The 25,676-nt window shown below is 50.6% G+C and overlaps 1 protein-coding gene across 20 annotated transcripts in view; it reads right to left on the reverse strand.

The window, feature by feature from the left end:
* DYSF (dysferlin) overlaps window positions 1-25,676 on the reverse strand; it is a 76,395-nt gene that overhangs the window by 23,108 nt on the left and 27,611 nt on the right. For 8 of the 20 annotated variants that reach the window (XM_077782668.2, XM_077782667.2, XM_077782664.2 and 5 more), the window contains 15 exons: window positions 24,869-25,042; window positions 24,122-24,227; window positions 23,805-23,882; window positions 20,918-21,099; window positions 19,956-20,096; window positions 19,116-19,145; window positions 18,421-18,447; window positions 15,503-15,604; window positions 14,303-14,464; window positions 13,467-13,632; window positions 11,815-11,888; window positions 3,154-3,252; window positions 2,461-2,589; window positions 1,602-1,757; window positions 254-345 (listed from right to left, as the gene is read on the reverse strand). In XM_077782668.2, coding sequence (XP_077638794.2) covers window positions 254-345; window positions 1,602-1,757; window positions 2,461-2,589; window positions 3,154-3,252; window positions 11,815-11,888; window positions 13,467-13,632; window positions 14,303-14,464; window positions 15,503-15,604; window positions 18,421-18,447; window positions 19,116-19,145; window positions 19,956-20,096; window positions 20,918-21,099; window positions 23,805-23,882; window positions 24,122-24,227; window positions 24,869-25,042 — 1,718 coding nt within the window. Of the gene's footprint in view, window positions 1-253; window positions 346-1,601; window positions 1,758-2,460; window positions 2,590-3,153; window positions 3,253-4,263; window positions 4,297-8,113; window positions 8,177-11,814; window positions 11,889-13,466; window positions 13,633-14,302; window positions 14,465-15,502; window positions 15,605-17,549; window positions 17,592-18,420; window positions 18,448-19,115; window positions 19,146-19,955; window positions 20,097-20,917; window positions 21,100-23,804; window positions 23,883-24,121; window positions 24,228-24,868; window positions 25,043-25,676 lie in introns of all 20 variants that reach the window. The other 12 variants (XM_085577369.1, XM_085577367.1, XM_085577362.1 and 9 more) reach the window with 3 other exon arrangements.

Here is a 25,676-nt window from a genome sequence, read left to right on the forward strand (position 1 = left end):
CAATCCACACCTCAGAAATCCCACAGATTGATGAACAAGAGCCAAGGGAATCATGGAATAGATTGGGATGGGAAAAACCTTAAAATCCATCCCATTCCCAATCCCTGCCATGGGCAGGGAATGCTTCCCACTATCCCAGGTTGCTCCAACCTGGAATTGGCTGTTGGAATGGGAAATTCCAGTTGGCCCAGCACAATTCCCTCACTAGGACATCCAAGAAATTCCATGGATACCAAACGGAATCCATACTTACTTCCCAAAGACAGGCTCCAGAGTGCAGGGAAGGTAATTTTCCTGGTCATTTATGGATTTCTTCCCCACGGAGATCTTCACGTAGGGATCACACTGGAGGTGGGCACGGAAACAAACACAAAAATCCCGTGGGATTCCAGTCCCACCCTTTTCCGTAGGCTGTTCCAAATCCCATCCCTCTCCCAGATAAAATTATTCTGGGAATTCGGCTCCAACTTGAAAAGCGGGGAATTTAAATCAAGTTGGGTTTTTTGCCAGGACAAGGGAAAAAATTCAAGGGAAAGATCCAATTCCACCTAAAAGATTTTACCTGGATCTACAGGGATCCACCATCCCAGTCACATCCAAGAATTCCCTGGAAAAAATGCCCCTGCCAAGTTTTCTCATCACTTCTCCCAGATTTTCCTTTTCCTGCTGATTTGTTTTTTAAGGAATGGATGGGAAACAGCGCTCAGGGAATGGAATGAGCACCCGGATATTCCTTGGGCTGGGATCAGCCTCCGTAAAATTCCCATCCCAGGGGAAATCTGGGATCAGTTTTGGTAGGTTTGGGGTTTTAAATGGAAAAACTCCCACATTTTTTTCCTTCTTTTTAATCCTCAGGAATTACTCATGGGGGATTTCTTAGGAATTAAACATTTCCATTCCAAATCCATTTTAAAAAATGGGGAAAATTCAAAAGTTGTTGGAATTTCTGCATCTATTTTTCCATATATTCCATATATATTTCCCATATTCCATATACTTTTTTCCATATGTTTTCCCATACATTTTCATCTCTATTCATTATTTTTCCATAAATTTTCCATGCGTATTTACTATTTTCCCATCTAGCTTTCTTAGATATTTTCTCGTGTATTTCCCACAGTATTCCTGAAATTTTCCCCTTTTTTTCCAGTGGAACCAAGATAATTTTAAAGGATTTTCCCCTTCCCTGAATTTTGGGGAGTTTTGGACCTACACAATTCCCATTTTCCCAAAATTTCCCTTCCAGACCAGCAAACCTTTGCAAGAAGGAATTTTGGGGAAAATGTGATTTTATGCCCTTCAGCAATAAAATAACCAAAAAAAAAAAAAAAAAAAAACAAACTAAAAAACCAAGATAAAGCCAAACTCAAAACTCATGGAACTAATCTGGAAAAATCCCAGTGGACAAAGGAAGAGTTTCCTCCCAGAATTCCCAGATATTCCAACGGGGAAGAAAACAGGAACAAATTCCTACATTTTAGGGCAAATTTGTAAATTTTGACAAATTTTGCCCAAATTTTAACCCAATTTTGAGCAATAATGGCTAGCCTGTTGCAGGAATCCACCACAGGAGCCAACCCGGAGCTTTCCCAGCGGGATACCTTCCCATTGGAATCCTTGGGCTGGAGGTCGAAGGCGCGGATGATGTAAACCCGGACCAGACATTCCTGGAGTCCCCTGGCCGGGAGCTGCTGGAATTGCCGGGGAGGCACCGGGACACGCGGATCGTCGGGAAGGGGGTAAATCCTGAAAGAACCCTGGGAAGGACACGGGAATTCAGGGAAGAACACGCGGAGACGGGAGCAGGCTTGGAATGAGCGGAATGAATCATGGAATTATGGAATGGTTTGGGTGGGAAGAGAGCTGAAAGCTCATCCCATTCCATGGGCAGAGACACCTTTCCCAATCCCAGGTGGATCCAAGCCCAGTGTCCAACCTGGCCTTGGGTACTCCAGGGATCCAGGGGCAGCCACAGCAAATCTGGGAATTCCATCCCAGCCAGGAATTCCTTGCCAAGATCCCAGCCCAAGCTCCCCTTTCCCAGTGGGAGCCATTCCCTGGCTCCTGTCCCTCTGTCCCTTGTCCCCAGTCCCTCTCCAGCTCTCCTGGAGCCCCTCCAGGCACTCTGAGCATTCCCTGGAATTTTCCCTTCTCCAGGGGAACATTCCCAGCTCTCCCAGCCTGCCTCCAGAGCAGAGGGGCTCCAGAATCCTGGAATGGTTTTGGTGGGAAGGACCTTAAATCCCATCCATTCCCACCCCATCCATGTTCAGGGACACCTCCCGCTGTCCCAGGTTGCTCCAAGCCCCTTCCAAGCAGCCTTGGCCACTTCCATGGATGAGGATTCCACAACTCCCACAATTCCTGGACTCACGGAACGACTTGGGCTGGAAAGGACTTTAAAGATCCCACAATTCCCACCCCTATGGACACAGTCCATGGGGAGAGGGCCCATCCCACCTTGAACTCCCCCACCACCGAGGGGTCGTCGTTGGAATCCTGGGATCTCCCCCGGAACAGTTTGAAGGTGTGGCAGAAGTCAGAGAGATGCTCAAATTCCTCAATGTTTTCCAGCTCCGTGTCGTAGACCTGAGGACAAAAAGATGGAGCGGGGAAAAAAATTCCAACCAAATTCCTCAATCCTGGGAAAATTCATCCCACAGGGAGAAATTTCTGGGAATTTTCCCCTTTATTTCCCTCCGGAGTGGTGAGGAGAATTTGGGAATCCCACAATAAATTCCAGCCCATCCCAATTACCCAGACAAATCCAAAGTCTCCTGGTGTTTTTTTCATGGATAGAGATCTTACAGCTGGGAATATTTTCCTTAAAACCGAGGAAAATCTTCCCTGTTTGGGAGTTTGTGTTCAATTTAGCATTTCTTGTGCCTTAATCTCCCTCTTCCCTGAGAAATCCCTGACTTCCCTCCTTCCCAAACCCTTCCCAGCATGACAGTTCCCCACTCCCTCCACCACTTCCCAAGGGAAAATTTCTGGAAGTTTCCCAAAAGGTTTTTCCAAGGGAAACAAAATTTTCCACACCTGGGGAAAATGTTCTGGTTTTTTTTGCACCCGGATGGAAAAAAAAGCTGAAAATCCCAAAGAAATCATGGAGAGTGGAATTCCAAAGATCCAGACCCGATGGAAGTCTCTCACCTTCAAGGTGTCAAATCCCTTTTCCAAGTAATATCCACATTTTTCCCTCTCTCCCGTGGAAGCGTAAAATTTGCTCCACCAGTCGATGAATTCCTCCTCCTGCAGCCAGAGATCCCAAAGTTACTCATTTTCCACAAAAAAAAAATCCCAGGAAAACAGCATCAGCTCCCAGATCTGGGAAGCAAACGCTGCATCAACCCCATCCCTGATTTCCAGGGTTTTTGGGATGCTCCCAGCCCAAATATGGGTGTTACAGCCACTGGGGATAATCCCAAAAGGATTATTCCTCATGGGAAGATAAGCCTTCCAAGAAGAACATTCCAAGAATTTGGAGCATTTTTAGGGAATTTTTTAGCCTCAGGGGGTGATTTTCCTGGATTTCCATGCAGGGAATGAACCAAAAATTCTGATGTTAGCATCTTGAAATGCTCCAATTTTAGAAATTTCCCTGGAAATTTCTGGGGTTTGGGAGACAGGGATTGACTTCCTGGTTGTATCCCAGCACCTCCCAACCTCCCCATCCCAACAAAACCTGTGGATAAATGAATAAATCCATGCAATTCCCATCTTTCCATTAAAACCCAACAGTGCTCAGGTCTCTGGAACAACACAAGCCTCAGATGAAAAAAAACGGGAAAATCCCACAAAACCTCTGCTCTAACTCCCATTATTCCTTATTCCCAGTGTAAACCGTTCCAGGAGGAAAACCAGACCACGCCGGCTCAATATTCCATGGATTTTATAGGAATCGCGTTTTTGAGACCGCTTTGCTGGCAATCCATGAAAAATTCCTGGAAAATCCTGGGGTCTCCTTTTAGGAGGCTGCAGAATTCCAGCTCGGTGACCTCACGGAGGATTCCAAATGGAGTTTTATTGGATTTATATTTGAAGCCAACGGCACGGGATTTAATGGACAGATATTGGCTTTAATTGGAATATTCTGGAAATTCACTCCGAGGCTTCTGCCACCTCCTTTTTTTATGGGGGGGAAATCCCAATTTTCCTTCTGTCACTTCCCATTTTATTGTTTCAATGGTTCCATTCAGACATCGTGACATTCCACAGGTATTGGGATACAAGGAAAATGCTTGGATTCATCCCAGGACTTACCCACAGATTCCTCTGCAGCCCCAAGGGAAAGAGCTGGATTAGAGATTTTCATGGATTTGGACCAATATTCCAATGAAAAACAGGGAAAACATCAAAAGGAGGGGAGGGGAGTGGCTGGAATGTTAATGGTGCTGGATATGACTCCATTTGGGAATGGGAAAGCCATGGAAAGCAATGCATCGGCAAAGGATGGATTGAGGAATTTCCTTCATCCAGGGGATGGAGAAAATTCCCTCCAGGTATCCCAAACAATCTCCAGGGGTTTATCCATGGCCCAGATGATCTCTGAGACTGGGAATCTGTGCTCCCTTTCCAGCTTTTTCATGGATCCCACTGGACACAGCCCCCGGGTGAGAATCCCTTCTGGATAAATTTAACCTCAAGTGACCAAATCCTGATTTTTTCCCAGAAAAGAAGCTTATTCCCACCTGGAAAGCTGTTGCCATGGTTATCCAGAGTTTTCCTGTCTCCCTAACTCTGTTCCATCCCTCTTCCCTCTCACCACCCTAGAATTCCAACCTTTTTCCCAAGAGGGACCCATCATTTGGATATCCTGGGAATAACGGGATCATTTGACCCAATCCCATCATTCCAGGAGCTGCAGCAGTTCCTGCAACAAAGCATGGCTGGAGGAAGGAGAATTTCTCCTCTATGGAAAAAATTCCTGGGTCTGAGGGTGGGGAGGGGCTGGGATGGAATTCCCAGATTTGCTGTGGATGCCCCTGGATCCCAGGAAGTGTCCAAGGCCAGACTGGACATTGGCGCTCGGAGCAACCTGGGATGGTGGGAGGTGTCCCTGAACATGGACGGGGTGGGAATGGGATGGGATTTGAGGTCCTTTCCAACCCAAACCATTCCAGGATTCTGGAGCCCCTCTGCTCTGGAAGCAGGCTGGGAGAGCTGGGAATGTTCCCCTGGAGAAGGGAAAATTCCAGGGAATGCTCAGAGTGCCTGGAGGGGCTCCAGGAGAGCTGGAGAGGGACTGGGGACAAGGGACAGAGGGACAGGAGCCAGGGAATGGCTCCCACTGGGAAAGGGGAGCTTGGGCTGGGATCTTGGCAAGGAATTCCTGGCTGGGATGGAATTCCCAGATTTGCTGGGGCTGCCCCTGGATCCCTGGGAATGTCCAAGGCCAGACTGGACACTGGGCTTGGATCCACCTGGGATAGTGGGAGGCGTCCCTGCTGATGGAACTGGGATGAGCTTTCAGATTCCCTTCCCTCCCAAACCATTCCATGATCCTACAAACCCCAGCTGTGGAAATCCTGGAGTTTTCTCCGGGAATACTTCCCCCACCCCGTCCCCTGGTGGCAGTGCCATTGGCTGGATCCCAACTGGGAATATCAAAACCATCAGGAACATTCTGGGGATGGGGGGTCAGTGCTGGGATGGGAACCATTCCCAGGAGGAATCATCCAACACCCAGAGCTCCTCCAAGGAGCAGTAACCGGAGAAGCCGTAAAATGTCGGCTTGGATTTGGACGGAGCAAACAGAGCAAACAACCAATTATCCCAAATGGTTTACAGACATGGATCAGCTGGAATTGGCTCCGCTCGACTGCGTTGACATGTCCCGGGATGGGGGATTTGGAAAGCAGCATGAGCTGGAGTAACGGCGGAGTAACCGCGTTGTAGGGCTCCTCAGAAGGGAATGCAGGAGCAGAGGTGTCCGAGAGTTCCTCCTGAGCTCCTCTCCTCTGGGATGTACCCAGGAATCATGGAATTATGGAATGGGAATTGACAAGAAAGATCATCCACTTCCATCCAGGGACACTCCAACTATCCCAGGTGGATCCAAGCCCAATGTCCAACCTGGCCTTGGGCACTGCCAGGGATCCAGGGGCAGCCACAGCAAATCTGGGAATTCCAGACAAATCCCAGCCAGGAATTCCTTGCCAAGATCCCAGCCCAAGCTCCCCTTTCCCAGTGGGAGCCATTCCCTGGCTCCTGTCCCTCTGTCCCTTGTCCCCAGTCCCTCTCCAGCTCTCCTGGAGCCCCTCCAGGCACTCTGAGCATTCCCTGGAATTTTCCCTTCTCCAGGGGAACATTCCCAGCTCTGCCAGCCTGGCTCCAGAGCAGAGGGGCTCCAGAATCATGGAATGGTTTGAGTTGGAAGTGACTTTAAATCCCATTGCATTCCCACCCCATCCATGGGCAGGGACACCTCCCACCATCCCAGGTGGATCCATCCTGGCCTTGGGCACTTCCATGGATCCAGGGGCATCCACAGCAAATCTGGGAATTCCAGCCCAGCCCGTCCCCACCCTCACAGGGCAGAATTCCATCCCAAAATCCCACCCGTCCTGGCCCTCGGGCAGTTTAAACTCTTCCCTCTCATCATTAACGCACCAGCCGGAGGCAGATCCCAGTGAAATCCGGGACCTCCCTCACACGCTCCTCACGGAGCTGGATTTTTTTGGCTGAAAAAGCTTTTTTCCAAGATTTCCCCAGCTGCAGCCCCTGGGCCTCATTCCCAGCTCCTCCTTTTGCACAGAGCTCCTGAGCCATAAAGGAGAAGGAGCTGGGAAGGAAGATGGGAACTTAGTTCTCCAAACCAGGATGGTTTTCCCAAGGAAACATTCCCATTTTTCTGCAAACTGGGGCTTATCACATTGTCTCCCATTCCTGGAGGATCCTGGAAAAATCTGGACAATGGGATGGTTTATTCCCACCTAATATTCCTGTCATTTGATTTTTAACGCTCTGCAGCTTTTCCTTCTTTGTTTTTTCCCCCCTGGATTTTTTGTCCTAAACCAAAAACATATCCATGGAAATTAAAACCACAGATGGACAGCTGGATGGGGGGGTTATTTCAGGAATTTTTGCTTCCGAAGTCAGGATCCCAGCACTGCCACCTCTCTGGGATGGAAAAATCAATTCACTGGACAATATCTGGATCACTGGAAGTATCCAAGGCCCGGCTGGAATGGGCTTGGAGCAACATGGGATAGTGGGAGGTGTCCCTGCCCATGGAAACTGTGGAATGGGATGGGATTTAAGATCCTTCCAACGCAAACCGATCCATGATTCCATGGGGAATCTGGTCAGGGTGAATTTGGGATGAAGGGAATTGCTCTTCTGGAGCTTTTCCCTGAGAAGGCGAAGCAGCTTCACTGCCCTCCCTATAAAACCCGGGAAAATCCCAATATCTGTTTTTCTTATGGAAAAGACACAAAGGGAGCAGGAAGAGGGAAGGGATCCTTAAATCTCATCCCATTCCACCCTTTCCACAGGCAGGGACACCTCCCCTATCCCAGGTGGATCCAACCTGGCCTTGGGCACTGCCCGGGATCCAGGGGCAGCCACAGCAAATCTGGGAATTCCATTCCAGCCAGGAATTCCTTGCCAAGATCCCAGCCCAAGCTCCCCTTTCCCAGTGGGAGCCATTCCCTGGCTCCTGTCCCTCTGTCCCTTGTCCCCAGTCCCTCTCCAGCTCTCCTGGAGCCCCTCCAGGCACTCTGAGCATTCCCTGGAATTTTCCCTTCTCCAGGGGAACATTCCCAGCTCTCCCAGCTCTTCCTCTCAGCAGAGCTGCTCCATTCCTCTGATCATCCTGGTGCCACCTCTGGATCACTCCCACAATTCCATGTCCTTTCTGTGCTGGGATCCCAGAGCTGGGGACGGAATTCCTTCAAAACCACCCTCATTCCCTTTGGAATGAATGGAAAACCCAAGGAGACACTGGCAGCCAGCTGGAATTGCCATTTTCCTAAGCAGCAAGCAGGATCATTCCCGGAAGGAAAACGCCTCCTTCCATCTTTATCCTCATATTCTCATGGACTCAGGTCATTAATTAAGCAGTTAATTAATTAAGCGATTAATTAGCAATTAGAAAGGAAGCGATACCTACATGAGGCGGGGCCCGGGAATCCGGGATGTTAATTAGTGCTGAGCTCGTCAAACCCTCAGGAAGCTACAAATTAAAATGATCCGTTATCCAAGGAATTCCAGGAACCAGGATGAACACACAGCAGCGAAAGCAACAATTAAAGGGATTAATCCAAACTAACATTCCCAACCCTGGGGTTTCCCAGGAGGAGGCAAATTTGGGATCAGCGCAGGGTTTGTTTTTAGGGAGGTTTGGCAAACAGCTGGAATGAGGTAGAGGAAAAATGGGATATTAAAGGGGAAAAATATGGAAAAGCTGTTAGTAATTCCCAGAGGAGGAGAAGCTTTTCCCTGGATATCGAAGGCTGCAAACTCAGGGAGTTATCCCAGAATCCAGGGAAGGATCTGAGCCAGGGGGATTTAGAATAGGATTGGGAATTCTCAGGATCAGGGTCCAGGTCCAAGCCTGGCTCGCCCTGGACAAACCAAAACCCAGGATCCTTTCTGTGGGCAGGAAGCAGCAGCACTGCTCCAGGATTCCAAGGATCCCTTGGATGTGGAAAAGCGGAGGAATGAGAGGTTCTTCCCAGAAAACAGCCAGGTTTGGGGATCAGGCCAATCCCAACGGTATTCCCGGTTTTCCAGCTCAGGCTTGTTCCCAAAACCCTGCTGTGATCCCAGCAGATCCAGACCAGCATCCTTGGGCCAAACTCCACAATTTCCAGCTGTTACACAGGGAAACAATTCCCTGAGGATCATTTTCCACCAGGATTCCCTCGCGGCTCCCAGAGTCGCCGGGAACAGCTCCTTCCCAGCAGGTTTATCCATGAGCAGACAGAACAAATCCCATGGAGCCGTGGGAGTCCTTCCCGAGCCTCTTCCCATGGGAATGAACCCTCGGAAAACACCGGGAGCAGAGCAGGCAGGACAAGGCCTGATCCAGCAGCCTCTTCCGCAAATTCCACCTTTCCCAAACCCCACTCCATGTCCTTTTCCCTAAGAACCAAACTAGATGGGATTAGCCAGGAAAAATCTCTTTTCTGTGATTTTTAGGATTTTCCTCACTTTGGGTGACCGGGCTGTGATTCCCATGCATTCAAACTGGTTTTAAACTCCGGCTGAACTCCTGATCCCGCTTGGATGAGATGGATAATGCGCTCCCGAACCTCAGAGCAGAGGGATTTCACCTCTCGTTGCTTTCCCAATTTTCCAGGGAAAGCACAAAGGGATCCTTTGTTCCAACAATCCTTCGGAGCAGGGACCAAAGCCAGGCTTGGCAAGGAGGGAGAAAAACTCCGGAGCCACACAAGGAAATGCATCCATGAAAAATGCTGGCTCCCGCTTCCGAAGAGCCCCGAGCACGAGCTGCTGGCTTGGGATCCGTCCCTTTTCCCGGGAAAGCGGAGCAGGATGGTCCCTGCGGGCCGGGATTGCTCCTTGACCTGCTAAATCTGGCCCTGGATGGGTGGAATGATCCCAGTGGTCCATCCATGCCTCAATCCATGTCCACCTCCAGGAGAGGAGGAGCTTGCAGGGCCAAAATTCCGAGGTGGGAATTTTGGGTTGGCTTTCCAGGAAGAAGCTCCCTCCTTTCCCGAAATAACAGGAAAAACAAGGAAAGAAACAAATGGAGAAGGACAAATCTGGGGTCAAACTGAAGAACTCCATTGGTGGCAGGGGGATTGTTTGGGAAATGGTTTTTTCCAGGAAAAAAAATTCTGGAATTTTCCACCTTGGAATGGTTTTGTCTCCCCCTTTTCCTGCTGTTTAAACTCCCCCCTAAACTTGATCGGAGTTTGGAGATGTTTCCAATAAAATTATCCCAGGGAACGAAGCTCCAGGATTCCAAAGCTCCCTCTTGTTCCTTCTTCTGGAATCTTTGGGATGGGATCCTGCATTCCCGGGGGCAGCTTCCAGAGCTCCAGGGGGTATAAAGGGAGGTGTGTCTCTATCCAGAGGTTTTATTCCCAAAGGAAAAAATGGGAGCAGGTTTGCCACCAATGCGGTTTTCCATTAATAAATCATAGAAATCGGAGCAGAGGATTCCAGGGAATTGCGGGTACGGCCAATCCCACTCTGGACTTCCCAGGGTGTTCCCCCATCCTGACCACTCAGAAAAACTGGGAATCCCACCAGTGGGAATGTCCGAGCACTTCCTGCACTGGACCATGGGAAATCCTGATTCCAGATCATGGGAAACCCCGTATCCGGGTCATGGGAAACTGGGATCAAGCTCCACATCTCAAGTTGGGATCCCAGAGATTCCCACATTATTCCCTCAGTTTTCTCCCAAGTTTCTCTGTCCTGGACTTAAAAAAGGGGGATTTTATTACAAAAAGTCCCGTTCCTAAATTCCATGTTTTCCATGGACAAGCTCCAGTTACTTCCCTGATAAAGGACGAAGCCCAGCTGTAAATTATAAGGATAAATCCTTAAATGGGAAGCAAAAAGGAGGGAATGAGGCTGCTCTCCCAATTTCCCAATGCTCCAATCAGGAGCATTTTCGGGAGCTGCTTTTCCCTTTCTACACTTTTCACTGGAGCCAACTTTCCCCAGTTCTCCTGTCCCATTCCCAGCGGAGGCTGAAGGGTTTCAGGACAAGATCCCAACAGAGCTGTGAATAAAATCACGGAATCATGGAATGATTTGGGTGGGAAGGATCTTAAATCTCATCCCATTCCACCTTTTCCATGGGCAGGGACACCTCCCACTACCCCAGGCTTCTCCAAGCCCCGTCCAACCTGGCCTCGGACACTTCCAGGGATGAGGATTTGGAATGAGCAGGAATGAGCAGGGCCACATCCACAGTTTTTTTGGGGAATTAGCCAAATTCCTGATTCCCAGCTTGATGTGGGACCCAGCCCGAGCTTGGCTTGGGATGCACCACAAATATCCAAAAGCACCAGAAAATCCCTGGGAATAGAAACCCCCAGGAGCCACCAAGGACGTGGATAAAGAGCAGGATCCATGCCCAAGTTGGACATCTCGGATTAAGCAGCTCCTCCATCGCTGAAACCGCTCAAGGCCAGGGAAACTGAGGCAGGAAACACCTGGAAGGCAGATTCCTCCTGGAAACTCCAGCTTTTCCAGCCTTGTGGCATCCAGGAATAGGCAGGAGGGAAATCCCAACCCCTGACATCCCAACCAAGGGATGGGAGACCAGGAAAAGATCCACCGAACATTCCTGACACTATTCCCAGCTGCTCCAGAGGCACCGGGATCGCCCGAGGGCTGTGGACACGGGAAGTTACTGGAAAGACGGAAGCTCCAGGGATGTGGCCATTCCTCATCCATTCCCAAAGGAATGCTGAGATCCCGCAAAATCACTGGAACTGCACCAACTCACCACTCCCACCACCATGGATTTGGGATTCTGCAACCCCAGTCCAGTAAAATTCCAGCAAGCCAGGAGCCAAACTGGGAAAAGGAGATCCGGCCATGGACCGAGAACGACGGAGCCTCAGGGAATTTTTGCCTTCTTTGGGAAGAACCTGACATGGATTTCTCTCCATCGGGAAAGCAAATCCAGCCCCTCATTCCCAGCCTATGGAATGAGGAGGAGTTCAGGGTTGTGCAGGTGAGGAGAGGGAGGGAAAACACATGGAAGTTGGAAAAGAATGGATCCAAGCGGATCCATCCTCACATCGGCACCTTGGATCCATCCTCACCAGATCCACCGGAGTGCGGAAAGAATCCGGGACCTCCCCAGCGCGTTTTCCATACCTGGATGGGGATCAGGGGCTCCTTGTCATCGATGTCGATGAGGACGTCGTCCCTGGGCGTCAGGCTGACGTCATCTGCAACCGGAGTGGAGCGGCACCATGATCCCAGGATTTGGGAATCCCAGAGCCCAAAAACCTTGGGATCGACCTCCAGGAGTGATCCCAGTTTCTCCCAGACCCCGCCGCCATGATCCTAATCCCATCCAGAACCCTCAGACCATCCAAAGTTCATCTCCACAATCCCAGACTCATCCCAGACACTTCCCATCGTCCAAAATTCATTTCCACAATCCCAAACTCATCCCAGACATTTCCCATTATCCAAAGTTCATCTCCACAATCCCAAACTCATCCCAGACACTTCCCATCGTCCAAAGTTCATCTCCACAATCCCAAACTCATCCCAGAATCATCCAAAATTCATCTCCACAATCCCAAACTCATCCCAGACATTTCCCATCGTCCAAAGTTCATCTCCACAATCCCAAACTCATCCCAGAATCATCCAAAATTCATCTCCATAATCCCAAACTCATCCCAGACATTTCCCATTATCCAAAATTCATCTCCACAATCCCAAACTCCTCCCAGATTCTTTTATCATCCAAAATTCATCTCCACAATCCCAAACTCATCCCAGACATTTCCCATCATCCAAAGTTCATCTCCACAATCCCAAACTCATCCCAGACATTTCCCATCATCCAAAATTCATCTCCACAATCCCAAACTCATCCCAGACACTTCTCATCATCCAAAGTTCATCTCCACAATCCCAAACTCATCCCAGACATTTCCTGTTATCCAAAGTTCATCTCCACAATCCCAAACTCATCCCAGAATCATCCAAAGTTCATCTCCACAATCCCAAACTCATCCCAGACATTTCCTGTTATCCAAAGTTCATCTCCACAATCCCAAACTCATCCCAGACACTTCCCATCATCCAAAATTCATCTCCACAATCCCAAACTCATCCCAGACACTTCTCATCATCCAAAATTCATCTCCATAATCCCAAACTCATCCCAGACATTTCCCATTATCCAAAATTCAACTCCACAATCCCAAACTCATCCCAGATTCTTTCATCATCCAAAGTTCATCTCCACAATCCCAAACTCATCCCAGACACTTCCCAACATCCAAAGTTCATCACCACGATCCCATCATCTCCCAGATCCTTCCCACCACATGAAGTTCATCTCCATGATCCCAACATCATCCAGACTTTACTCACCACCCAAAGCTCATCTCCAAGATCCCAATCCCATGATCCCCATCCCATCCAGGGCTTCAAGGAGCCAGGAGAAGGACTTGGGACAAGGATATGGAGTGCCAAGACAAGGAGGAATGGATTGAACTGAAGGAGGGGAGATTTCAATGGAATATTGGGAAAAAATTCCTGGCTGGGAGGGTGGGGAGGCGCTGGGCTGGAATTCCCAAATTTCCTGTGGCTGCCCCTGGATCTCTGGCAGTGTCCAAGGCCAGGTTGGACATTGGGGTTGGATCCACCTGGGACAGTGGGAGATGTCCCACTGCCCACGTCCGTCTGCCGACAGATGTGGTGGAACGGGGTCACCTTTAAGTTCCCTCCCAACCCAACCATTCCATGACTCCATGAAGGACACCAATCCCGACATTCCCACGTACCTGGCTGCTCTTGGGGTGCCCCCGTGTCCTGCTGGGAGGGATCCCAGTAGAATTCCTGGAGGGAGCGGACCGTGCACTGTCCCACCACGGGTCTCCGGCCAAAGGGGCGGTTGTCGATGATCTTCAGGATGATGGGGGGGCTGTAGAGGCTCTCCTTGGGCAGACGCTGCGGGAAGAGGGAAGGGAAGATGGAATGAGGCTGGAAAGGGAGGGCAGAGGTTCTGCACCACCCCCAAAAAACCAGGGGCAGAAGGAACTTCACCAGAAAAACCATTTCTATAGAATTTTGAGGACCTTTACCAGAAGAACTCATTTCATGACACTTCCACATGGTCCATTTTTATGGGGTCTTAAGGTCTTTCACCAGATCCATTTTTATGGGATTTTGAGGTCCTTCACCGTAAAATCCATTTTCATAGGACTGTCCTTCACAAGATCCACTTTTATGGGACTTCAAGGTCCTTCAGGCCAAGATCTACTTTTATGGGATTTTGGGGTCCTTCACCACAAGATCCACTTCTATGGGACCTCCAGGTCCTCCACCACAAGAGCCATTTTTATGGGACCTCTAAACCCTTCAAAAGATCCATTTTTATGGGACCTCTAAACCCTTCAAAAGATCAATTTTTATGGGACTTTGGGGTTCTTCACAAAATATATTTTAATGTGACTTTGAGGTCCTCCACCACAAGATCCATTTTCATGGGACCTCCAGGCCTTTTATGGGACTTGGAGGTCCTTCACCAGATCCATTTTTATAGGTTTTAAGGTCCTTCCCCCCATTTTTGAGGACCTTCCCTTCCCCCTGCACCACCCCAGTCCCGTTGGGACCTCACCACTTCCATGAAGAGCACGCAGACGTCGAAGTTGGGGTTCTTCTTGACGTTCTTGATGACGCCAGACTGGACGCGCTGCCCCCCGCACTCCACCAGCAGGCTGGGCGAGGTCACGCTGGCCAGCTGGAAGCTCTTGAGGTTCCTCAGCCCCCAGGCCAGGATCTGTGGGATGAGGGGACACCAAATCCTGATCCAAAGCTCTGCTTCCAGGTTTCCATGGAGCTCCTCAGCAGTGGAGGAGAACCTGGAGGTTCAACCATGTAGGACAAGCAGTGGTGGGAATTATGGAATCCCTGAGGTTGGAAAAGACCTCCAAGGTCATGGAGTTCAATCTGTGACCGATCCCCGTCTCCACATCAGGAGTTCCTTGGACACTTTCAGGGATGGGAATTCCAAAGCTCCCTGGGCACTTTCACTGCCTGACCACCCTTTCCATGAGGAAATTCCTCCTGATATCCAACCTGAGCTTCACTCTTATCCCCTCCCTCATTCCCTGACCTTCATCCTTATCCCATTCCTTGTTTCCCTGAACTTCATCCTTATCCCATCTCTCATTCCCTGAATTCCATCTTCATCCCATTCCTTGTTTCCCTGAACTTCATCCTCATCCCATCCCCTGTTCCCTGAATTCCATCTTTATCCCATTCCTTGTTTCCCTGAACTTCATCATTATCCCAATCATCATTCCCTGAGCTTCATCCTTATCCCATCTCTCATTCCCTAAATTCCATTTTCATCCCATTCCTTGTTTCCCTGAACTTCATCATTATCCCAATCCTCATTCCCTGAGCTTCATCCTTATCCCATCTCTCATTCCCTGAATTCCATTTTCATCCCATTCCCTGTTCCCTGAACTTCATCCTTATCCCATTCCTTGTTTCCCTGAGCTTCATCCTTATCCCATCTCTCATTCCCTGAATTCCATCTTCATCCCATCCCCTGTTCCCTGAACTTCATCCTCATCCCATCTCTCATTCCCTAAATTCCATCTTCATCCCATTCCTTGTTTCCCTGAGCTTCATCCTCATCCCATCCCTGGTTCCCTGCGAGCAGACCCCCAACCCCCCCAGCTCCACCTTCCTGTCAGGGAATTGTGAAGAGCCACAAGTTCCCCCTGGAGCCTCCGTTTTCTTTGGAATCGCAGCCCAGAATCCAGCTGGGATCCCATTCCCGGCTCCCGCTCCCGGATCCGTGGCTCACCTCGACGGCCGTGCGCTGCAGGACGGGTTTGATTCCCTGCGGGACCATGTACACGTTGGGCTCCCGCTGCGGCGGCGGGTAGGGAAGGTCGGAATCCGCGGACTGCGGGAGCCGAGAGGGAAAGGAAAACATCAGGAAGCGCCAGGATGGGACATCAACCCCCTCTCCATGTTGGATCCACCCGGAATCTCCATCCTTTCCAGACTCATCTCTCCCAGGAAATCCAGGAGAGCCAGAGGAGAGTCAGGATGGAGGTGCCGGAAAAGTGGTTTTGCCTCTTTAATCCACCCTGGAGAAGATCCGACATCCCTGAGCTTTTCCCAGGAATCTGCCCTCCAAGGTTAAACCTTTTTTAGGGAATGACGGGATGGAACCGCCTCTATCCCATGCCGGGATCACGGTGGGATGAGGAAAGGGATGAAGCAGCAGCAGCAGCAGGATCAGTAGTTGGGCGATTCCCAAAAAATGTAGTGGGAGCAGCACCGTGGGATGGGGATCGGCAACGCCTCTGGATCTGGGAAGGGGCTGTGGTTCATCCCACACCTCATGGATAATCCAGAAATCCGTGGGATAGAGCTCGGGTGAAAATACCCGGGAATTCCATTGGGATCATCCCAAATCCGGGAGGCAGCCAAGGAATTCTCAACTTGCCTTTCTGGAGGAGGAAAGTGGGAGCCAGAATTCCTCCCCTTTTCTTTTCCTGCATCTCCCAGAGCCCCCAGAAAAGCCGGAATGAAAGCAAAATCTCTGGAAATCCATCCCAGGAGCATGGAATTCTCTCCCAGCTGGAATTTTATTGGATTCAATGACATGTGGGTGAGGGATTGGATGTCCAAAGGGATTTTCCAGATGGAATCGTGGAATGGTTGGGTTTGGGAAGGGCCTTAAGGATCATCCAATTACTACCCCAACTTCCCATAAAATTCCAATTTTTTTCCCATAAAATTCCCAATAAAACTTAATTTTCCTTGGGAATTGCTGGTTCCTGAGTCCAGCTGCTCATTAGCAGAAGGTTTTCAGGAATTCCATGTGGGAAGAGGTGCCTGGAATTCCCACATGGAGCAGCCACAACTCCATCCCATGATCCACCTGCCCCCAGCGCGGTTAGTGCTGGCAGGGAGCGGGAATTTTATCCAGGATAATCTGAAGGAGAAGGGAGAGCTGCAGAGAATTCCCACATTCCCTGGGTTACCTCTGGAACTCTAATTCCCAAAAAAACCCTCATTTTAGGCTGTTCAGGCCTAAAATCATGGAATGGTTTGGGTTGAAAGGGATTTTAGGGATCAATCCTTCGGCAAATCCAGTGGGAAGTCCTTGGGAAAGAAATCCTGCCCCATCCATCCTCTCCAGGATCAACCTGGATTTGAACCCTGCGTCATTCCGGGTTTTTTAAAGTCCTTCCTGCTGCTCTCCCAGTGGTTTTCCAGGTGTTCTCCTGGTTTCCAGCTGAATGTCAGAGGAGAGAATGTTGGAATGGGTGGGAATGAGCAGGGAATGCTGGGGATGAGGCAGGAGCAGGGAAGGATCAGGATGGGAGTGGGGAAAAGGAATTCCCGGGCAAAGCCACCTGGAGGGAGGAAAATCCATGAAAATCCTGCTGGGAGCCAGGATGGGTTGAACAAGGATAAATCCAAGGGAATCCAGGTGGCAAGGAGCTCTGGAGATGATGGATTCCAACCCGGATTTGGATCCAGGATGAGTGAAAATCAACATGGATGAGGCCAAAAAAAAATATAAATAAATAAAGGCTGGAAATGATTCCCAGTTTTTATGGAAGCTGGGATGTGATCCAAAGATAAATCCCAGAGTTCAGTGGGAATTGAACCCCAAAAGGCCATTCCCAAGAAAAAGTAGACAAGGATGGAGCCAGCCTGGTCCTTCAGGAGCATCCATGAGGCACCGGAGGCTCTGGCCGGCACCAATCCTTGGGATGCAGCCTCAGGAATTTTGTTGGGATGGGGTTCCTGCAATCCTGCTCGCCCTGAAAGGCTCTGCCGGGATTTTCTTGGATTCCGGGAGAAGGGAAGGAAAGGGAAGAGAGTGATACCCATTGGAGGAGCCCCTCAGAGAACAAGGCAGGGATGCAGAGCTGTGGAATGCCCCATCCCGGAATTCCGGCGGTGGGAGGAAAAAAGAGGAAAGAGATGATTATGGACACACGGAACAGCAGGATGAGCTCCCAAGGAAAGGCAGCTTGGGTGGGAAAGAAAAATCTTGGAAAAATGTGTTTATCCCACCCGATCCAACCTTTCCTGGGAATGTGGCTCGGTGTTTTCTAGCTCATCTCCTGGATTTTTGGGATTGATGGCTCTGAGGGCCACCACAACATTCCAAGAGTTGTTCCCTTTCCCTGCCTGGAGATTTCCAAGATCCCAACTCTTGGTTCAGACTGGGATTGGCTCCATGGGATGCACAAGGATAGTCTTAGGATTCCGGGTGTGGAATCAGAGTCACGGGAATGATGGAATCTCATGGAATAGTTTCCATTGGAAAACTCATCCCATTCCATGGGCAGGGAACCTTCCACTATCTCAGGTTGCTCCAAGCCCCGTCCAACATATCCCTGAATTTTTCCCGGGACAAGGGATGAAAATCTCCTTTGGAACAACGGGAACAGTCCAGCACATCCTCAATTCATGGCAAATTCCCTATGGAAAGTTTGGAATTGGGATTTCCCAAGGGCAGCCCAAAATTCCGGCTCTGGCACGCCTGGGATGAAAGGATGGGACACCTCATTCCAGAGGGTAAATGGATCCCAACATTCCCAGCCACGAGGAGAAGCCCATCCAGCCGGAGCTCACTCACATTCCCAAAATCCTGATGCTCCTGGCTTGACCCATCCGTGATAAAGAGGATTTCCCAAGGAAGCAAATTTGAACAATTCCAAGAGGAAAAAGAAGGAATTCCCAAAGACTCACCTCATCCAGGCTGGAGGAGAGCTCACTCTGGGAAAGAGGAGGAGAGGATGGAATTAGAGGAATTCTCATCCCTAAACCCATCCCAAGGTTTATAATTGGAGCTGACACCCAAAGGGAATCCCGGAATGGTCTGGGGAGGGAAAATCCTTAAATCCCATCCGGGGGCACCCCCTCCCACCATCCCAGGGTGATCCAACCTGGCCTTGGATATTCCCAGGGATCCAGGGGCAGCCCCAGCAAATCTGGGAATTCCATTCCAGCCAGGAATTCCTTGCCAAGATCCCAGCCCAAGCTCTCCTTTCCCAGTGGGAGCCATTCCCTGGCTCCTGTCCCTCTGTCCCTTGTCCCCAGTCCCTCTCCAGCTCTCCTGGAGCCCCTCCAGGCACTCTGAGCATTCCCTGGAATTTTCCCTTCTCCAGGGGAACATTCCCAGCTCTCCCAGCCTGGCTCCAGAACCTTTGGAGCATCTCCATGGGATCTTCTGGATCCTGGAATGGGATGAATTTGCCCTGTCAGGAAGGAGCTGCCCCATTCCCAGTTTTCCTTATCAGCTGAGGAAAAGAGGAATCTCTATGCGGGAATCCCTTCATCCTGAAAGAATTCCCTAGGACAGGATGGAGGGATTACTGCAGGGCTCCAAATCCCCGGGAAAGCTGGGAATGGTGCTGGATTTCCAAGGAGGAGTCAGGAATTACCTCAAATCCAGGGATGTGATGAACAGCCGGCTGCAGGGAAGGAACACAATTCCCATTAACATTCCCACTGCTAATTCCTCTTTTTCCAGCAGGGAAACTTCAGCCCCTTCAGTTCCCAGCTCCAAAAATCCTGGACTCTCATCCAGCCGGGAAGCACCAAATCCACCCGGATGATTCCCACTAGGATCAAACAGCTCCTCCAGGAGCACATCTCATTCCAAGGCTTTTCCAAGGCCTTTCCCACCCAGTTCTGAGGGAATGAGGAGGAGGAAGAGGCCACGTGTGGATATCTGGGCCTGGTCTTGGTGTTTGGGCTGGGATTTCCAGGGAAGAGGGAATTGTAGGATTCCCATTCCCAGACAAACCTCGGGGCTCGGAAGGAAGAACGGGATACAGGGATTGATCTTTCCAGCCCATCCCTCTTTCCTGGCACATCTGGGATACAGCAGTTAGAAAAGCCGGAGTGGCTTCAGCTCTCCTAAACCCCCTCCAGAAGTAATTCCAAGGAAAGGGCAGCATTCCTTAGGGATTTGGCAATTCCCAGCTCCCTCAATGTCTCTGAGACCCCACCCAGAACTTGTCCAAGGAGAGAAGGATCCATCCAGCTCATCCCACCTGGAATTCTGCAGTTTTCCATCAGACCAACCCTAAACCACCTCTTTTCCCACCTGGAAAACCTCATCCTATGGAATTATCCCTCAAAAAGGGATAAATCCCAAATCCCTCTGGCTCTCCGCAGGCTCCAAAGGCACCAATGGAATAAACCCAATACCTGGAAAAGCTGGATGCTGGGGAAGAACCGGAATTCCAGAGCATTCCAGGCTCAGGGGTGGATCTCACCTTTTCCCTCTGGATCAGCTCGAAGGCAGCCAGGAGCTCCCCGACATTCCGGCCGGATTTGAGGACAGGATACCAGGAAAGGCGGGGCGAGCGCTCCAGGCTGGGCCGGCAGATGCAGCGTCCCATGAATTCATCCGCGCCCTGGAAAGGCAATTCCAGGGAATTGGGAACCATGGGAATTGCGATCATCCTTCCGATCCCTTTTCCCAGACAACTCCATTCCCCGCCTCAGCCAAAAATTGGGAGCAAGGGATGATCCCGTAATAGGATCGGGGCAGGGAAAACAAATGGGATTGGTGCCCATAGAGCCACCAGTTTTCCAACTTTTCCCAGGAATTCCAAAGGCTGGAAAAATACTTTTTTTAGGAGAAAAACACATTTTTAGGAATTTCTATCCCAGTTTTTCCAGAGCAGGAGCTCAGAGCCTTTGGCAGCTCCTAAAAATCCCATTCCCTGCTCTGCACTGGGATCTTTGGAATCTTTCCTGCCTCTTGCTGGGAAGGAGCAGGAGAGAGGGAAAAAGATTCCTGAGATAATTCCGAGCCCTTCCCAAGGTGTGTTCCAAGTGTTTTCCCACAGAATTCCCTCCTGCACTTGGTTTTTCTAGGTTGTTTTTTTTCCAGCCTGGTTTTTCTGGGAACAGCCTCGAGTTCCTGCCACCAACCCCCCAGAATTCCATAAATTCCCAGGCCCTTTGGACACGGCAAACAGCAGAGGGCATTTCCCTACTTCCACAACTGCGTCCAACTTTATCCCAAGGTTTTTCCATGAGGAAACTCCATTGTTTTTCCCACTTTATATGGCAATGAGGAAGCTCAGTGAATGGAACCTCAAGGACACCACAGGATTTTCCCTGGAATTTTTCCCCTATGGAATGTCCACCTCAAAGGCTGAACCACTGAGAGGTGCCGGACACCGCATTCCAGAGGCTGGGAATTCCCGGCGGGAATTGCCACACTCACATAGGTGTCGTGATCGTAGATTTCCACCAGGATGTTGGGAGGGGACTCGGCCACATCCCGAGGATTCCCGAAAATCTCGATCTCGTAGAAGATCAGGGTCTGATCCCAGGTGGGATTCAGGGTGTTCTTCTCCACCACCGTCTTCTGGCTCTGGTGCAGGAAGGACACGATGGCGTAGGGATCTGTGGGAATGGGATTCGAGGACTGGGATTCAGGGATGGATCCCAGCTCTGGCTCTTCCCAGAATTCCAAGCTCCATCCAGAACCAGTTCCCAAAGAATTTGGGAATTCTCAGCTCGCTCCATCTCACCCTGAGGTTCCTCAGGTCTTGCTTGAGGAGGAAGAAGCTGTCCAGTCTATCCCACCTGGAATTCGTTATTCCAAGCCTGAACTGCCTGGTTTTCCAGGCGGTTTTCCAGCTGGAAGGGCTCAGTCTGAGAGTTGGGATTGTTCTAAAGATCCAGGGAAATCTTGGAGCCACTTCTGGGGCCTAAAGGAGCTCCGGGAGAGTTGGAGATGGATTTGGGATAAGGGATGGAGGGACAGGAGCCAGGGAATGGCTCCCACTGGGAAAGGGGAGCTTGGGCTGGGATCTTGGCAAGGAATTCCTGGCTGGGAGGGTGGGGAGCATCCCACACATCCCTGGATGCAGATTCCAGGAACATCCCACACATCCCTGAGGGCTTCCGTGGGAATCAAAGGATGCAGCTCCCAGGATAATCCCACACCCCCCCTGGATTCAGATCCCAGAGTTATTCCACAAATCCTTGGCTACAGATCCCAAGATTATCCCACCCCCATGGATTCAGATCCAAGGAACACCCCACACGTATCCCTGGATTCAGATCCCAAGAAAATCCCAGGTTCCTGGATTCAGATCCCAGGAACATCCCACATCCCTGGATTCAGATCCCAGGATCATCCCACAAACCACTGGATTGATATCCCAGGATTATCCCACACCCCCTGGAAGCAGGGCCAGCTGATCCCAGCAGCATTCCCCCTTTTCCCCCCTTTTCCAAGGAATTGGGGCACCAGGGGTTGGATTGCCCCCTCTATCCACGCCTAACAATCCAGGACCACTCAGACATTCCCAAGTGGGAAGAGCCTTTCCCACTTTTCCTCATCCAAATCCATTACAATAAACAAAAACCCCCGGATCTGGAGCTGCTTTTCCTTTTTTTTTTTTTGCCCTCCATTTTTCCCTCCCTTCTCCTCCTTTTTTTTTTTCATGGAAGCCTCTCTAAAGCCCCTTTGTTGGGAGCAGGGAATGTTTATTTTTCCAACTGCCGAGCCCCTTTAATGAACTCCTTTATTCCCGGCAGCGGGAATCACAATCCCACATTGTGGAACGTTGCTGCTCGTGTTGTCCTTGGCCGGGATTTTTCCAAAGGAAAACGATTCTGGACTCCCCTCCCGGGCCATGAGCTCACCTCGCTCCCACCTCCTCATCCCGACAAGGAGCCTTTTGTGGGAATTCCAGGTGGGAGCAGGCACTGGGGGATTTTTTTGGATGCTCTGGGGTGTTTATTCCCAATAATCACATTATTCCAGCTACTGGGAGAAGCAGGATTCCCTTGGGATCACGGTCCAGCCGCTTCCCCAGTTTTGGGATTGTCCCCGTTTCCCATCATTCCCGGGATGTGTTGTTCCAAGTGGGGTTTAAATCCCAGAATTTGGAGGGAAATCCCACCCGAATCCCTTTGTAAATTCTCATGGGAATCACGCAGGGATAGCCCTGGAGGGATGTTGGATCTCTCACGCCAGTGGACCCTTTTCCCAGGATTTGGGACATTCCACATTATCCCAGCTCTGATCCAGAGGAGGTGACATTCCCTTTTCCTGCTTTTCCAGCTCCAAAGCACTACTGGGAATACCTGGCTGGGATGGCCCAGCCTCCAGGGATGAGGACCTGGGATTTTTCGGCTGCTGGGAAAATTCCAGTCATTCCATCCCCCTCTCAACCACATTCCAGAGGGATGCTCCACCTGCATCCAACCATCCAAGCAGCTCCAGCATGGAAATCCCATGCATAAAAGGATTTCTCCTATTCCAACTTCTTTCCTATCCTAAAAAAAACCCAGCATGGAAAGTCCCAGCCACACCAGCACAATCCTGGGAATTTCAGAAATCCCTGGAGTTATGCTGGGAGAGGATGGAGCAGAAGGACATGGAAAACTCCTCCACAAAGGCCAGCCCCTGTTTCCCACCTGGATTCCATTTTTTCCATGGAAATTCCCCCCTCTAAATCCCAAACCCCAGGGACTGCTGGCCCCTGTGCAGCTGGGAGAAGGGGGACGCTAAGGAATTATGGAATCATGGAACCACGGATTGTTTTGGGATGGAAGGGATCTTAGGGATCATCCAGATCCATCCCCATGGGCTGGGAACCTTCCACTGGATCGAATCCAACAAGGAATTTCCTGAGGATGCTGGAGAAGAAGGGGCCGGACTGTGCTGGGGTCCTGATTAAATCCTGTCACCCTCTGGAATTTTCCCTGGGCACATCCCATGGAAGTTTCTCCCTGTGCTCCATCACGGACAGCTTGGAGAAAGGAGGGCTCCAGAGATTCCTTGGAGCCAATTCCAGAGCCTGAAAAGCTCCAGGAGAGCTGGAGAGGGACTGGGGACAAGGGACAGAGGGACAGGAGCCAGGGAATGGCTCCCACTGGGAAAGGGGAGCTTGGGCTGGGATCTTGGCAAGGAATTCCTGGCTGGGAGGGTGGGGAGGGGCTGGGCTGGAATTCCCAGATTTGCTGGGGCTGCCCCTGGATCCCTGGGAATATCCAAGGCCAGGTTGGATCCACCTGGGATAGGGGAAGATGTCCTGGCCCATGGATGGTTCCTCTGTTCCCGGAATTCCATGCCGGTGTGGATCCAGACTCACCGGAGAAGCTGTCCTTGTCCATGGCCATGAGATCCCGCGCCTGGTACAGGTAACAGCGCAGGTGGAATCTGTTCCCGGCTGCCAGAAGAACGGGAAACATGGAAAAGATCCCAGGGATGTGATTCCATCACTCCCAGTCTCCCATCTGAGGGAATCCCAGCTTAATCCCCCCAGGATATCCCGGGCTCCAATCCTGGAGCCTGTGGATGTTCCCATAAGCACTGTCCTCCCCTCCACCATTTTTCCACCTTTCTTTTTTCCATCTTTTTCTGGGAAAAGGATGGGAAACGCCTTTCCTGCTCCCCTGGGATCCTTACAGTCAAAAATGCAGGAGATCGTGGGCCTGTTGACTCCAAAACTCAGGGTGGATGCGGATTTTCCGTCGGATTTTCCGTCGTCGCTCTTGTCATCCGTCACTCCCCCCTGCAAGGAAAACAATGGGAAGTCGGGATAACAGGATCAACTCCAGAGCCGGGATTCCTCATTGGGATGGAATTCTCTGAGGTGTCCAAGAGGAGTCTGGGTCTCCAGAATTCCCCAGAATCCTAATATTTAGATTGGAAAAGCTCTTGGAGATTCCCAGGTTCTCCTAATTCCCCATTGGCTTTGGAATATTTGTGGGAAAAGGAGCGGTTTCCAATTGCAGATCCCGTGGGGAAAAAGGGACTAGGGAAAAATCCCGGCGAGAGCTCTGGGGGTGAGAGGCACTCAGGATGCCCTGAGATGGGAACAGCTCATGGAAAACGCCACGGAGCCGCTTTTATTCCAAAGGGATCAACTCTGGATTGGGCGGAAAAGCAGGGCAAGGAAAAAGCGGGGGGAAAACCAAACAGGAGAGGAAAATAATTCCATAAAAACTCAGAATGGGAGCTTTGTGCTGCTTTGGCTCTCATGGAATCATTGGAAAAGTGGTGGCTGGGAAATCCAGAGTGTGGATAAAGCCAGGAATAAAGAGGGAAAGCAGGGAACAAACAGGGTGGATAACGGGATAACGGGAAGCAGATCACGAGCGGCTGATAATATTCCCAGGTGGAAATTTGGGAATGGGAGAAGCTGTTCCCTACCAGAGCCCCTTCCAAGGCGAAGACGGCAGCGGGGCCGGTGCGTTCCAGAGGCTCCATCCGGCGTCTCCAGCGGCGCCGGCGGAAGGAGTCGGAGCGGCGCTGCTGGAGGTGGAAGCGCCAGCCAAAGAGGGAAGCGTATTCCCAGCCATCCCCATCCAGCTCCTCCTGCTTGTGCTGCCGGACAGGGATCACAGGGATCAGGTTTGCCAGGATTGACCCAAAAGTTGGATTTAGGTTTTGCAAGATGTTGTTGGATATGGTTGTTCCACTTCAGCTTTTCCCTGTGTCTCGTCCAGGTTGGAATAATGGAATGGGGTCACGGAATTGTTTGGGGAATCGTAGGAATATTCAGGTTGGGAAAGATTCTGAGGTCATTTGGTTTCAGTTGGGAAAGGCCCTGGAGATTGTCATGGAATCATGGAATGGTTTGGGATGGAAGGGACTTTAAAGCTCAGCCAATTCCAGGGACACTTCCTACTATCCCAGATAGATCCAAGCCCCAGTGTCCAGCCTGGCCTTGGGCACTCCAGGGATCCAGGGGCAGCCACAGCAAATCTGGGAATTCCATCCCAGCCAGGAATTCCTTGCCAAGATCCCAGCCCAAGCTCCCCTTTCCCAGTGGGAGCCATTCCCTGGCTCCTGTCCCTCTGTCCCTTGTCCCCAGTCCCTCTCCAGCTCTCCTGGAGCCCCTCCAGGCACTCTGAGCATTCCCTGGAATTTTCCCTTCTCCAGGGGAACATTCCCAGCTTGGCTCCAGAGCAGAGGGGCTCCAGAATCCTGGAATAGTTTGGATGGGAAGGGATCTTAA

Source organism: Lonchura striata, chromosome 4, assembly GCF_050655825.1.
Source record: "Lonchura striata isolate lonStrDom1 chromosome 4, ASM5065582v1, whole genome shotgun sequence".
Lineage (NCBI taxonomy): Eukaryota > Metazoa > Chordata > Aves > Passeriformes > Estrildidae > Lonchura > Lonchura striata.